The following is a 15,896-nucleotide window of genomic DNA, read 5'->3' as shown; positions in this document are numbered from 1 at the left end:
AGAAAGTTTTTAAAAGCATTTTGACACCTTGTAAACTCTTAACAGCACAAAGGAAGAATAGTGTAATCTGGAAAAGTTCTTAAAGAGAGGCTATTTTTATTTCAAGTCTTTCCAAATAATTGATAAAGGCTACTATGAGAATGAGAGGAAAATAATTCCTCGGAAGAACATTTTGAAAGAAAATATTCCAACAAAAGTTGCCTACTTTCTTGCTTTGAAAGTGTTGGAATTGGTGTATTCCTAATGGGGGGTGAATTGGAAATTTAAAAACTTCTTCTTAGGTTTAACCAGATATCAGTAATACATAACATAAGGTCTTTCTAATCATATACCAATTGCGCAGATAATGAAATGCAAAAATCAAATCATGCGCAGCATTCACAATATATTAAATATAACATACATGTGCAGGAATAAAAAGTGTTAGAAATTAAAGTAGACACACAATATATTATCGGGGTTCAGCTAATACTGCCTACATCCCCGCCTAAGCTCATAAGTCCGAGGATTACAACTATTGCTCACTTAACGGATCGAGCAGCACCGTTTACAACCAGATCAAATTACACCAGTACTAACCTCAACTTTTACAAACTCTCCTTATGAGGCGGAGAAGGCCCTACCGATCCTTATGGGCTAGATCAACACCCCCTCAAGCCACACCTGGAATACAACAGTGAGTATCAAATTTTTTTTGTACAATTCTAATGCTTCTAAACACAAGCAGATTTGTACCAATACGCACATGCAATAATTAATGCACTTCCAAATGATAGATCTATAAGCTCAGTGAATATGTGTGAACCTACTCTCAAGATATTGTCAATATGCAATCAAAGTGTGAGAGTGTGCTACAACAATATTTTTGAAACAATGTATATCAATATATCAATTAAAAATAAAGTTTCAAAGATTTTCAAGAGAAAGATCATATATCTTAAAATGATTTTCAAAAACTTTAAGCACAACAGATATTTTATAAACCAAGCTTGTCAAAAATATTTGCTTCACAACACAAGACAAGCTTAAGAGTCTTACAATCAAAATGCAAAGACTCACAAGCTAGCAAGATTTTCCCCACACAATTAATTTATGAACTAAATCTATTGGGAAAATTTTTGGCTTAACTCTCTTTTAGAAAATCAACAATCAACACAACAATGAGAGTTTAAGCAATGTAGGATGATTTAAAATACTCTCACTCAAATAGGTTTTTCAAAAGAATGAGTATTTGGCTTTGAGTATGAAGAAGGGGCTCTCAAAAATTCAGAGGATATTTTCATAATCAAACTCCATAATCTTGACTTAATCTTTGCAAATGAACTCATATTTAGTCACTCATAAAATTTTGACCGTTGGGACACAAGGGTAATATTTAAAATTATTTTAAAACATGTTTAACAAAAATAACCCCGATTTACCCTTAATTACCCGTGATAAAATTTAGCCAACCCGAGAGTTTCGGTCACCTGAACCTTGGGTTCAGTCGCCCGAACAGACACATGAAGAAAAGTGTATTTTTGATGTTTGGCTGCCCGAGGATAGGTTCGGGTGGCTAAACCAAGGCGATTTTTCAACCTGCTCGAGGTTCGATTGCCTGGTCTCTAAGTTTGGTCTACCAAACTTGAGGATTCGATCACCCGACATTAATTTGAACATGAAGTTCGAGCACCCAATGAAGGTGCAAAAGTCAGTATTATATGTTCGGTCGCCCGAGGACGCTCAGTTCAATTTGGTTCGGTCGCCCGACCCAAGTCAACCTTATGACTTTTCAACCATTTGGCCAACCAAGGAATTTTTAACGTGCATGGTTCGGTCACCCGAATCCCTTTTAATTTTAAGTTTTAGGTCCTATTTTGAGTTTAAAGTTACGTATAGTGACCTAGGGTCTGTCTAAGGTCATTTGAGCCTATAGTCCCTACCAAGCATGCACACATTAATTATTACAGACCTGAAATGAATAAAAGAAAATATAATACAACTTGAAATAAAAATCATTCTTCATGCGTTGTTCCTTTGCAATTCCATGGAATACACCGGGGTATGCTCGTTTAGGTGCTATTTATGGCTTCCAAATTGCATCATCATCTATGCTAACTAAAACACAAATATGCTCAAATACTCAAAGCACACATATGAGATACTATGGTTTGTCATAATCAAAACAGGGCTCTAACAAAAAATTCAACAATCTCCCCCTTTTGATGATGACAAACACAGGAGCAAAATATAGGTTCACCTGACAAGGCTCCCCCTAACAATATGCACAAATACAAAATGATATTCAATAAAGTTCACAAACAAGCATGAAGACTTCAGAATGATTCAAGTTTTGCATTGAAGTTCAGTTATCATTTGCCATTTTAAATAACAAAGTTCAAGGAGAAAGAACTAATTTTACTCTTATAACACATCTCCCCCTTTTGTCATCAGCAAAAGGGGATGTAAAAAATATAACAGGTTTTTAAAAAGTATAGCAATTAAGCACACAACCAATATAACTGGTTATTAAAAGTTTTAAATGACATGAAAATATAGTCAAACCAGAAATATCCTCAAACCATTGCAAATTAAGCATTTCATAAGACTCGCAGAAATTTGGAGTTTGAAGACATGCGGCATATTAAAAATAGGTTTGAGCATAAACATAGTCTAACTAGTTCACATGCATTTCCATGTGTAGTCATTGAACCAGTTATGCATTTCAAAAGTGTATATATATATATTACAAGGGCAAGACATAAAGGATTTTTTATTTGAAATAATTTCTTGGCAAAAAAAAAATATTTCCCCCTTAGAGATTTATCAAAAGGTACTGGGGGGGGGGGGGGGCTTGCCAAAAAAAAGTTAAAGATCATGTAAGCAAGCAACATTATTCTAGTTAAACATTTAAGCACACTTCATAAAACAATCAGAATTGGACAATCATATATATCTTAAGAATTTAACAATCACATGCAAGATCATATGGCAAAGAAGAACTATTGTGGCTAAGCAATATGTATCTAATTATGATTTTCAATAAATAAAAAAAAATCATTTTAACACATAAACCATAATGAATTCAAGAACTGATCTAATCAAACATTTGTGAGCATAATACGATAGGCATTTTAATTTTTTGATGCTCCCACTATCGATTTGATTACTAGCTTAGATACAGTAAACTACTTATAGTAGACAAAGATTAAATTCATTTAACATGCCAATCAGTATAAGCCTTCATTTTGAATCTTTTAAACCAACCATACTGATTATCTACCAACTAGATTTATCCTTATCAGTATGGTTGTCCTTATAGACCATAGATGCATCAAAGAGTAGATATTAAGGAATTCTATAATGCTCATTACCAAGAGAAATCCATATCTCAATCATAAAACCATAAAAGTTGGATATTATGCTCAGGGTTTCCAGAAGAATCTCAATATTTCAATGAACGAAAGTGATGCCTGTGGATCCTTTATGTTCTTTCTATAGGGATGGTGCTTAGCTTTTCTAGATACCTGATGATTATGTAAGGACGAAATTTAATATTCATTTAGTTTTCACTCATCCTTTCAAAAATATTTTAACATTCATATTATCATAATCATCTTTGCATAAGGTTTCATTTTGGGAAAAATCTATCGAAATTTTGATAACATGTCGTCTATAAATTGGACGTTTTTTCATAAAACTTGTACCTGATAGGCTCAAATAAGTAATTTATAATTCAGTTCAAGGCACACAAGAACCTATATCCACTACCAGCATGCAATATACATCACTGCATCCGTCATGCAGGAGGCTTTCAATACATGCATGCAATCCAGTAGTAATCAATAGTTCAAGAAAAATAAGCTATCCATCAAAGATATTTAACCAATTAGTATGTTATAGATAGTAATTTGCAATGTGTTTATCATAAGGGGGTATGGATATAAGTATCATGAGAGCATTCAAAGTATATAGCCATGAAAGAGAAATGCTCCCCCAGAGTTATGTGCTAAACTATTTTATGCCTTTTTTTCATTATCTAATTACTTAGCCAAGTGTTTTAGATCTTTTGTGATTTAACCTTGGCTTATCATACCTAGGCTTAGAGGACCAAAAAGTCACAATGAAAATTTCTTTAAATGAACTAAGCCTACATTGTCTCTTTTCTTTGAGAATCCTAACGAGTGAGAGGCACAAACTGGAATAACTTTCGATTTAAAAATGCACATGCATAGGTCTACTTTGGATTTTATGCATTCATCTAGATTGAGACCTAGGCAATCAGATTAGCCATTCAACATCATTTGAAGCTCTAAAAGATTTGATTGATGTTTGAGAACTTGTAAGAGAAGTAGGGATAAATACTCTTAAGAATTTAAATCACTATTGAGTTCCGAAGAGTATTTAGAATGATTGGACATTTTCAAAAAAAATATCGTGCTTAGTAATCATGTCCAAGTTTGAGCAAAGAGCATCTAGGAGCGTATGAATTTTTGAATACATCTCTTTGGACATTGGTATGTATCCTTTAGATATAATTACTATTTGGAGCAAGGATTCGAACCAAGGAATGGGAGAGACCAAAATTACCATGGTTTGGTAAGGAATTCTTGTGGATGAGATAAACCAAGATTAGTGGATTTATAATTTAAGCTCAAAGGGAAAATTTTATGATGTCTAGATGAAGACTTGATTCCCTTAGTGGATGCCCCTAATTTGGTTAAGAAAGGATGTCTTGTTAATTAGCACTAATGGATATGGAATTGATTGTCATTGGTGCTTATACCTATAGTGATGACCGGATTTTGATTATTGAGATTAGGGTAAAGATATATAGAATAGGATGGATCCCTAAAACTCATCTCTGTGCAATGGACAACAATTGCTTAACTTAAGATGTTTACATTTAAGTATGAGTTAAGCATTTGAAATTAATTACCTGGCAAAGACGCCACGTCCAATTGGAAGTGGAAGCAAATATTAGGTTTATATGTATTAACTCTGAACCACTCCCTAAGTCTACAGTCACCACAACCCCTAAACCTAGGAACTAAGGGAAGATTAAAATATTTATATAATTTCTATTATAATCCGATCTTCCTTAGATCCTACGGAGTTTGCTTTACTAATTATCCATTCCAATTCCCTATCTAATTCTCTGACACCTCTAAATTTACAAGAAGATTTGATGTGCCCTTTATTTTTGTAATATAAGCAAGTGTTATATGTATGTGAAGAATTTTGCTTATATCTCTTATTTTCATTTTATGAGGCAGTTAAATAACTATGGTCTTTATGAATCAAGCCTGAACCCTTTTTGAAGTGATTTTTTTTTTTTAATTCCTAAGAGTTTATTATGATTATTCTTTTCATTTTTCAGCTTTGATTATAACTCTAGAATAATCATTTGTTTCTTCCTCTAAGTAGAAAATTCTAAATATCTTTTCAATCTTTTTCTTTTCAAAGATGGTATGATACTCTTTCAATTTGCCTAATTGCTTTTCCATCCCTTTAGTTTCATTTTTCTAAAGCATTTTCCTCTTAGATAACCTATCTAAAAATTTATGCATTTTCATTAAAGCAATTTCTAGTTTTTCATTACATGTCATGCTTTCATCATTGAATTCAACACATGATTCATCACAAAATTTAACACAATCATTATATGAATCATTACATGCTTGTTCAACAAGACTATTACAAAGAGTATCAGATGAATCATCACATACATCATTAACAATATTACCAACAGATGATTCAACACATGACAAAACACAACATTCAGCATAAGAATCACGAATCGAGCTAAAGTGAGAATCATATACCTCCTCGTTGATTACTAGCTCATGATTTACCTCCTCCTGATCATATGGAGTTAAAATGCTTGGAGTAGTAGACTCTTCCTCTTTGCCTTCTCCATATCTCCTGTCCAACTCTTCCCATATATCCTTTGCACTAGAATATGTCATAATCTCAAGTAGAATATTAGACTCTAAAGCGCAATACAGTAAATCCATGGCATATGAATTCGCATGCACTAACTTAATATTATTTTCATCCAAGGGCATACAAATTCCATTAACAATCACTCGCTAGACCATCCAATCCATTGATTTTATAAATATGCTCATTCTAATTTTCCAAGTGGTGTAATCAACACCACAAAACAATGGAGGACTGGAAGGTGATCGTCCCTCTCCGAATGGGGATAAACCAATGTGAGCCATCTCGATCTTTAGCAAAAACGTTTAAGTCAATGCCAAGAGGCTCTGATACCAATTGTTGGAATTAGTGTATTCCTAAGAGGGGGGTGAGTTGGAAATTTAAAAACTTCTTCCTAAGTTTAACCAGATATTAGTAATACAAAACCTAAGGTCTTTCTAATCATATACCAATTGCGCAAATAATGAAATGTGAAAATTAAATCATGCGCAGCATTCACAATATGTTAAATATAACATACATGTGTAAGAATATAAAGTGTTGGAAATTAAAGTAGACACACAATATGTTATCGGGGTTCGGCCAATACTGCCTACGTCCCCACCTCAGCTCGCAAGCCCAAGGATTACCACTATTGTTCACTTAACGGGTGGAGCGGTACCGTTTACAACCAGGTCAAATTACACCAAGGCTGACCTTAACCGTTACAAACTCTCCTTACAGAGAAGGCCCTACCGATCCTTACGGGCTATATCAACACCCCGTTAGGCCACGCATGTAATACAACAGTGAGTATCAAATTTTAGTGTACGGTTCTAATGCTTCTAAACACAAGCAGATTTGTACCAATACGAACATGCAATAATAAATGCACTTCCAAATTATAGACTATAAGCTTAGTGAAGATGTGTGAACCTACTCTCAAGATATTGTCAATAAGCAATCAAAGTGTAAGAGTGTGCTACAACAATATCTTTGAAACAATGTATATTAATATATCAATGACAAATAAAGTTTCAAAGATTTTCAAGAGAAAGATCAAATATCTCAAAATGATTTTCAAAAACTTTACGCACAAGAGATATTTTATAAACCAAGCTTGTCAAAATATTTGCTTCACAACACAATACAATCTTAAGAGTTTTGCAATTAAAATGCAAAGACTCACAAGCTAGCAAGATTTTCCCTACACAATTAATTTATGAACTAAATCTATGGGGAAAATTTTTGGCTTAACTCTCTTTTAGAAAATCAACAATCAATACAACAATGAGAGTATAAGCAGTTTAGGATGATTTTAAATACTCTCACTCAAATAGGTTTTGCAAAAGAATGATCAAATAATGAGTATTTGGCTTTGAGTATAAAGGAGGAGCTCTCAAAAATTCAGAGGATATTTTCTTAATCAAACTGCCTAATTTTAGCTTAATCTTTGCAAATGAACTCATATTTATAGCCACTCATAAAATTTTGACTGTTGGGACACAAGGGTAATATTTAAATTTGTTTTAAAACATGTTTAACAAAAATAACCCTGATTTACCCTTAATTATCTGCGGTAAAATTTGGCCAACTTGAGAGTTTCAGTCGCCTGAACCTTGGGTTCGGTTGTCCAAACATACACATGAAGAAAAGTGTATTTTTGATGTTCGGGGTGCCCGAGGACAAATTTGGGTGGCTGAACCAAGGCGATTTTCCAACCTACTCGAGGTTTGGTCACCTAGTCTCTAAGTTCGGTCTACCGAACTTGAGGATTCGATCGCCCGAGATTAATTTGAACATGAAGTTCGGGCGCCCGAGGTAGGTGGAAAAGTAAGTATTATATGTTCGGTCACCCGAGGACACTCAATTCAATTTGGTTCGGTCACCTGACCCAAGTCAACCTTCTGACTTTTTAACCATTCAGTCAACCGAGGCATTATAAACGTGCCTGGTTTGGTTGCCCAAATCCCTTTTAATTTTAAGTTTTAGGTCCTGTTTTGAGTTTAAAGTTACGTGCAGGGTCCTAGGGTCTATCTAAGGTCATTTGAGTTTATAGTCTCTACCATGCATGTCATGCATTAATTATTACAGACCTTTGAATAATTATTACAGACTCGAAATGAATAAAAGAAAATATAACACAACTTGAAACAAAAACCATTCTTCATATGCTGCTCCTTTACAATTCCATGGAATATGTCGGGGTATGCTCGTTAGGTGTTTTTTATGGTTTTCAAATTGCATCATCGTCTGTGTTAACTAAAATCTAAACCTGCTTAAATACTCAAAGCACATATATGAGATACTATGGTTTGTTATAATCAAAATAGGGATCAGACCAAAAAGTTAACAAAAAGCTACATGGGGAAGAATTTTGACAATATCAAATGTATAGACGAGGGAATCATGATAACAAATGGATGCTTTCTTTGCGAGAAAAGGAAGTGATTGCCTTCATGTTAACAGTGGTTAGCCTGGGTGTTTGGGATTATGCTCGTGTCTATGGGAATTTTTTGGGTGATTGGAATTTTTTGTTTTGTGGAAGAATTGTTGGCTTTGAAGGTGCATTAAGACAGATAAAGGAAGAAAACTTTAGAGTTGATCAATGATTTGGAGGGAAACAAATTGAAGACCATTTGCAAGGACTTCAAGGATAGATGTGGTTGTGAAGGATAAATTGTAGAGCATTTGTAAGGAAAAAGATGTTCCGCCATATCTCTAAAGGATCATGGAATTTCTCCGACCAAGACAGCACTGCAAAGGGTTTACGGGTACATAACACATTATATATGTTTTATTTCTCTGATCAAGTTCCAATTTACATTTTCAAATATCCAACAAACGTTAATGCAGTTCGGTTTCTAATTAATTTCCCTTTTTGTTACAGCGCTGCCTGCTTTTCTTAGTGATGCCACCTAAAATTTCAGCGAGCAAATGGAACCTGAGTGTCTATACGATTCAGTTAATCTCTTTCTTTCTCTGCAGGTAGGATTAATCTGCCATTGCCCTTCTGTACTTGTTATCCACATATTCTAATGTACAATCATCTGCCCTAGTGTAGAAACTCTCAAGTTTAAGCATGCCTCTCTTTCCCTAAAGTCACAATCAATTTCCCGTACATTTTCTCAGATTCTCTGTTCTCTAGTTCTTTTTACATTGCAATTTTTTTCTCCAGCATATCTATCTAATTCAAGTGAAGTATTCTTTGAAAAGCCAAGTCTTATGAATTATCACAAGAGTGAAAATGGTGGTCTAGCAGCATGGGAGCCCGCAGGAGCCCAGGAATGGCTGGCGGTAATTCCCATATTCAAGTAAACTTTTCTCTTTGCAATTCCTTTGGTGTCAAATACTAATGGGCCCCATTTTGGTTATGCCCACTTATTCCCTCAGCTGCTCAATCCTATGGAGTCTTTTGCAGACATCATTAAACCATGAGTATGATTATTCTTTCACCTTCTCTTTTGTAATTCCTCTAAACTGTATATGCCTCGAGACTGACTGACCGTCCGGTGCACTGCCTCAGCAACCCAGGCTCTAGTTCTGTTCAAGAAGTTGTATCCTGGACACAGGAAGAAGAAGATTGAGAACTTCATCACGAACGCTGTAGGGTTTCGGGAAGATGCATAAATGCCCGATGGTTCTTGGTATGTTTCCCCCACTTAAGCATTAGACTTGAACTTGATTTTCTGTATTTTAATGCGAGGATTTATATAGAAAAGACATTAATGGACATAATGAAGTGATCCCATTCACAGGTACAGAAATTGGGGAGTATGCTTCACATATGGTTCATGGTTTGCACTTGGACGGCTAGCAGCAGGGAAGAACTACTATAATTTTCCTTCTATTCGTAGAGGTGCTGATTTTCTGCTAAAATCACAAAGGGATGATGTTGGTTGGGGAGAGAGAGTTATCTTTCATACCCAAGAAAGGTAATACTTCTACATGAACTATGTGCTCAGTTACTGAATTAGTGCATATAGATGAATTAGATCACATTATTGTGCACTCCACATAATGTGAAGAATTTATCCCATTTAAATCATTCTACATATTGGACTTGGTTACAATGCCCAAGTAAAGCTAGATTAATTTCACTCATTGAAGACCTTTTAGCTGCTTAACCAAAGCACCATTTTGTACATCTGTTTGTGTTTCAGTTGGTTTTAGACATCTCTCTCTCTCTCTCTCTCTCTCTCTCTCTCTCTCTCTCATAGCACAGAAAAACATAAAATTTATAGGCTAACTTTCTGCTTGGTGAATCAGCTATATATGCCTCTAGAAGGAAACCGGTCAAATCTGGTACATAATGCATTGGCTATGATGGGTCTAATTCATGCTAGGCAGGTTGGTCTATACTTCAAGCATCAACTTGTGTAATTAAATTGTTTCTGTATAATTTTATTACCCTAATCTCAGGAGTTCTTTTCTCTTGATTTTCCTCTGTAATAGGCAGAAAGAGACCCAACAACTCTTTTCACTGTGCGGCCAAGCTTTTGATCAACTCTCAATTGGAAAATGGCAACCTCCCTCAACAGGTGTGGGAATGTCTTGAACACATCGTAGCAACCACAAGGAAAAAAAAAAAAAAAAATGAGACATGAGCATGTTATGTGATCCCAGAAAGACAAGGTATTTTGAAATATTGATTATCAAAATGAAGAAAAATTTTCTTAAGAGTTGAAACCAACAATGTGATTGTAAACATTTTCATTTGAGATAACCAATAATTAAAAAACAACCTAAAGCATGGATTTTATGTTTGGATGTCACTTCAATTCAATAGGCATTGAAAGATAGCCCTCAATATGCTAAAAAGTGTTGGTTTTTTCATGACTGGAAATCACTCTAGTCTTCATGAAGAATTACATGTTACACTAAATACAGGAACATTTATCTTTTATGGGCTCTTGCAGAATACCACATGCAGGTTCCTCTGCTCTCCAAAAGCGTCTACTATTAAAGTTGCAACATGAGCTTGTCTGATACAGAATGAACTTGTTTGTGAATTCATTTTGTTCTATCTTTTCCAATCGGCAGCATTTTCTCTTCTGTCTACAATTAATGTTACATGTATGTATAGATAGGATCATTAGGTGAGTGAAAAAATGGATCGTCAAGGCTTTGAGGCACTGGAGATTTTAGTAATAAAAGAATAAGTACATCCAAGAGAAAATTTTCCATGTTAGCTTACCATTGCCTATATATGCAGATGATGACAAAAGCTTTTCTTTGTAGAAGATGGATCTTCAGTTCTGGTAGTGCAGTACTGCCAGAAAATATTGTCTAGCACATTTGCCATTTTCATGCTTGTCAACAGATATATGTCCTTGAATTTAATATAATACAAACACTAAATTTTGATCTTTATCAAGCATTCTTATTGTCTAATTAATTATTTAAGATTAATCTGCAGGATATAGAGGCAGCGATAGACATCAACACTTTATGTACACATAGTACCAAAATCATTAGCGATTGAATATAAGGATGCTTATTTAGCTCAATCTCATCAGGGGATTAGGAGTTTGATCCAAGTTTTCTCCTTCGAGAACTATTTCTCCTAGGATACAATGAAACTACTATTTTCTATTTTATGGTGCTTCATGGTTGACTTCAGTTTAACAGCTAAAAATTAGTTCTGGTACTGCTCCACAACCAGCCCTTTGGTTGAATCAAGGTTGAAATAAAGAAATGGCTTCAGAAACACTAAGGAAAGCAAGATTGTTTATCTGGTATACTCAGTTGCAAAACTGATGATGGTTAACTAAACCCATGATCAATTATTTAGTTGATTACGTCAACACACAGCATTTTAAGTCATATAACAACAATGTGTACACTAGGCATTGTTTTGAAGTTTAAATCTCCCCCTATATGTACTGTACACCTAGAACCCCTTTTAAATCTCATCCCCATTAGGAAAAATAAAGGAGTCCAGATTAACTACTGTTTTATCTTCTACTTGATAAACAATATGTTATAGTATTGGAAGATTGTTTGTGTATGGGACCTAATTTAGAAAGTTATGTTCAATCAAGGATACCCAAATTCAACATAAGAAGAGATTGTTTGGATCCTGTTTGATCAGTTGACCCGTGTTGGGCTTTTGTGGAGCGTAGTTGTGTCTTAATTTGGATGACGACCCGACCTCTGTTTAATTAGAGATTTCTATCCTAAGGCTTAGTCCATGGAGCGAAGGCTTGGGCTGTACTCATGGGGGTGCCCCCGGGGAAAATTTTTGGAGCCCATTCGGAACGGAACCCTAGGCGCAACATATAAAAAGGGTGCTTTCGGGTGATTAGGGTTAGAGTGGTTGTATCCGCGAGAGAGAGCGAGAGCGAGAGAATTGTATCGCCACACTCTCTGTGCTTTCTTCCTGATAATATTGAAATCCCTGCAACTCCGTGGACGTAGGCAAAATTGCTGAACCACGTAAATATTATCTTGTGCGTGTGATTGAATTTTTCTTTGGCGTTATTCTTTCTCTATTTGTTTCTCACATGTTTCGGGAATTTATTCGTATATTCCTAACAACCCATAGATTAAATATAGTTATTGGAACTTTTTTGCAGTTGGTTACTACATTTGAGTATTTTATTCAATAAAGATATTTTGACAATGCTAAAATGATGGCAAAAATACTCAGGACACAAGGCAGAACAATTGCCGGAGTATATGTTAATTAACTTTAAAACATGGAATTAGCTAACTAGCATTTGTATATAGAAAATATGCATGTTCACATCAGACAGTAAGCCTGCTTCCAAATCCATGTGTTCAGTTTGCATGATTCTTGGATTTTTAGTGATTCAATTGCTAAAATTACATGTGATACATGTTCTTGTGCCCTGAAGATACAGGAATCTGTAACCCTATACCAACAAACGTTGCACCAATTAGACTCATCTTCCAACTGTAAAAGAAGTTCTTAATTACTGCACCTATATGTAGACCCATAAATTCCTTTTAAATCTCATTCCCATTAGGAAAAAAATAAACGATTCCTATTTTACTACTGGTTTTAACTTCTATTTAACAATGTGCTCTTATAATATAGTAAGATTGTTTGTGCATGGGACCTGAACAGTTATCAGCATAATTTTTGATAACATAAAAACATGGAAGTGGATAACAGGCAATTGTATGTAAAAAATAAGCATGTTCCTATCTGATATTAAGCCTGTTTCCAAATCCATGTGTTCAGCTTGCATGTAACTTGGATTTTTTTTTTTTTATTGGATCAACAGCTAAAAGTACAAAAATGATATTCCACTTGACGGTAGCTGCAAGATAGAACTGAAAGTCAAAAGGCTACTTTGGGAAAGAAATCTAGCCTGAAGGTAAAAATTCTCTATTAAGCTACTATTTCAAGGCAATTTGGCATTGCTAATTCAACTCCTGAAAACAAATATCATATACAATTCTTCTCAAAAGACATTAAGTGTGTCCTACTAAATCATGAGTCAACATGATCCTCTATGCTCCATTGTCACTATCAGAAGTAGCCGGAAGCAAAACAACTCCAATATACAAGAGCTTCTGACATCAGTCGCATATACAGGCTGTCTTTGTGAGTGAAAAGCTCATGTAAACCAAATAATAGAGGAAGACGAGGAACACTCATTATCAGTCTCGGGCAATGGAATTGTGGGGTCTATCTGCTTCTGCTCCTGTTCCTCAAAATCACTAGTTTCTTGCACATTAGTGCAGTCCAATCCTGCAACAAATGGGTGAATCAAAAGCATTTCTGCAGTGAACCTGGTATTAGCCTTCCTCACAAAACAATGCTTCAAAAAATCTTTTGCTTCTTCAGACAGGCTACTCGGAATTTGCGGCAATTCATTGGGAGTGCCAATCCGAGACAGAAGGCCCTCACGGTCTAAACCTGCAGTATTGAGCCATGGTGGTCTTCCAGTTAGCATCTTGAGGACCACACAGCCAAGAGCCCAAATATCAGAAGGGGGGCCCTGTATCCCATCAATCACAACTTCAGGGGACAGATACATTGCAGATCCTCTCAAGTACGGATACTGCACCCTCCTCTCCTTGGCCAATCCGAAATCAGCAATCTTGGCCACAAATCTTCCAAAACCAGAATCAGGCGGGAAAAGTAAGATGTTCTCAGGCTTTAAATCACAGTGTACATACCCAGCGCCATGAATTTGATGGAGGCCGCAGAGAATATCCCTGGTGTAGGCCCTCACATCTGATTCAGGAATGAAAGAAGCAGCAGCAGCGTTCTTGGCAATGAGACCACCCAGGGTGCCTCCACTGGCATACTCCAAAAGCAGGTTGTAGACCATCTGCCCATTTTCACTGGTGGTTGTCTCTTCACCGAAGCACTGTAATATGTTGGAACAGCCATGAAAATTACTGAGAATATTTCCCTCGTCCTGCAGAGAACTGGAGGCAGAGACCTCGCAGGACTTGACAGCCAAGACAGCTTTGTAAAAGAAGTAGCCTTTCTTCTTCTTCTTCCAGGGAATGGCAATAAACACAGAGCCGAAACTGCCTTTGGCAATCAAAGGCCCTCTAATCCATGATCCTCCATCTCCATAATCACATTCATCACTTCCTCCCCGCTTCCTCTTCATGTCTCTCCTACTTCTTTTCACAGCTCACTATCCTGGTACAAGAAAGAGAGAGAAATGGATATTATTAGTGGCGATTTTCAGGTGTCCTGTTTAGGCATCTAATCCTAATGTATATTTATTTATCTACATTTTTATCTAAATTGCAACCAGAACATGTACAAACATATGCTGAAGAAAAATGAACATGCGCAATCATCTTTAAGTACATTTATCAAAATTTATTAAACATAATTATTAGCCTATTATACCCTATATTAGCATTTCAATAATTAAATCATCTTCGGAGACAGCAATTAGCATTCCATTTCAATAATGAAAGCAACATCAATCTGCTAATATCAAAATAATAATAGCAACGATTTATGTTCTATTCCTCAGAGTCTCCTTCTCATCCTCATGAATTGAGACTAAATAAAAATGATTTAGAACAAGTAGAGTGAAATGCTCTCCATCAAGATCTGAAAATTTATATATAATCAGTTTAAAGTCCCAATCGCTTGTAAAAGGCAAAAAGGATGGCGATCAAAGGCTGCGTTTTGTTTGGATTTCCCAAAAACATTCCGACGTGTTTAACAGAAAGATGAAAGAGCAGTAGTGTTTTGAAACCTGAAGCAAACGGGGTTCGTGATCGATTTTGAAGTGTCAAATTCTACTTTTTTTCGCAGCTCACTGTCCTCGATCAGAGTGCTCTCTCTCTCTCTCTCTCTCTTGGCGTTCAGAGAATTAGGTTTACTGGCGTACGATCAAACGCTCACTATCCTCGTACAGAGTGCCCTTTCAGTCTCTCTCTCTCCGCCTTCAGAGAATTAGGTTTTCTGGCATGCGATCGAACGGTTTTCTGTGCGGTTCTCCGGAGTTCAGAGAATTAGGTTTACTGGCGTACGATCAAACGCTCACTATCCTCGTACAGAGTGCCCTTTCAGTCTCTCTCTCCGCCTTCAGAGAATTAGGTTTTCTGGCATGCGATCGAACGGTCTTCTGTGCGGTTCTTTTTCTCCCTCTCTCACACAAACTCTTTCTCCGCTCCTCAGCCTTCGGCGCTGGTAGAAGAAATGAGGAGAAGAGAATTAGGTTTTTCCGGATTGCGATCAAACGGTCGTCTCTGGCAGAAGAGGAGAGAAGAAAAGAGCAGAGAGAAGGGGGACTAGTTTTTCTGGCAACGGTTATATTTTTAAAGGCTGCAGAATGAGGTCAAATTCAAGTGATCGAAGGACTCTTTAACCGCTTAGGTCGGTTGGGTCTCCATCTCAATTTCAATGCATTATTTATTTAAAAATCTAATTAATAGATACTTTAAAAAAAATTTAAAAAGGAATTCTAATTTACAGAATTTAAATTTTAAAGATAAGAAAGAGTTTTGGGGGGAAAACAAGGAATTTTGGGCTTACTTGAAAT

The 15,896-nt window shown here is 35.9% G+C and overlaps 1 protein-coding gene and 1 pseudogene across 1 annotated transcript; one reads left to right on the top strand and one right to left on the bottom strand.

The window, feature by feature from the left end:
• Positions 1-8,291: 8,291 nt before the first annotated feature.
• LOC131158579 (beta-amyrin synthase 1-like) lies at positions 8,292-14,699 on the top strand (annotated as a pseudogene).
• On the bottom strand, positions 13,226-14,501 carry LOC131157645 (mitogen-activated protein kinase kinase kinase 20-like). Its single transcript, XM_058111951.1, has one exon. The coding sequence runs from the start codon at positions 14,499-14,501 to the stop codon at positions 13,491-13,493; it is 1,011 nt and encodes a 336-aa protein (XP_057967934.1). The 3' UTR covers positions 13,226-13,490.
• Positions 14,700-15,896: the final 1,197 nt, after the last annotated feature.

Source organism: Malania oleifera, chromosome 6 (assembly GCF_029873635.1).
Source record: "Malania oleifera isolate guangnan ecotype guangnan chromosome 6, ASM2987363v1, whole genome shotgun sequence".
NCBI classification, from domain to species: domain Eukaryota; kingdom Viridiplantae; phylum Streptophyta; class Magnoliopsida; order Santalales; family Ximeniaceae; genus Malania; species Malania oleifera.
Note: the sequence above shows the minus strand (reverse complement) of the source record. Positions and strands in the feature narration are given on the sequence as shown.

What these genes read in the sequence shown, in the direction of transcription:
- LOC131157645 (XM_058111951.1), bottom strand. Translation starts at nt 14,501, where the DNA reads ATGAAGAGGAAGCGGGGAGGAAGTGATGAATGTGATTATGGAGATGGA.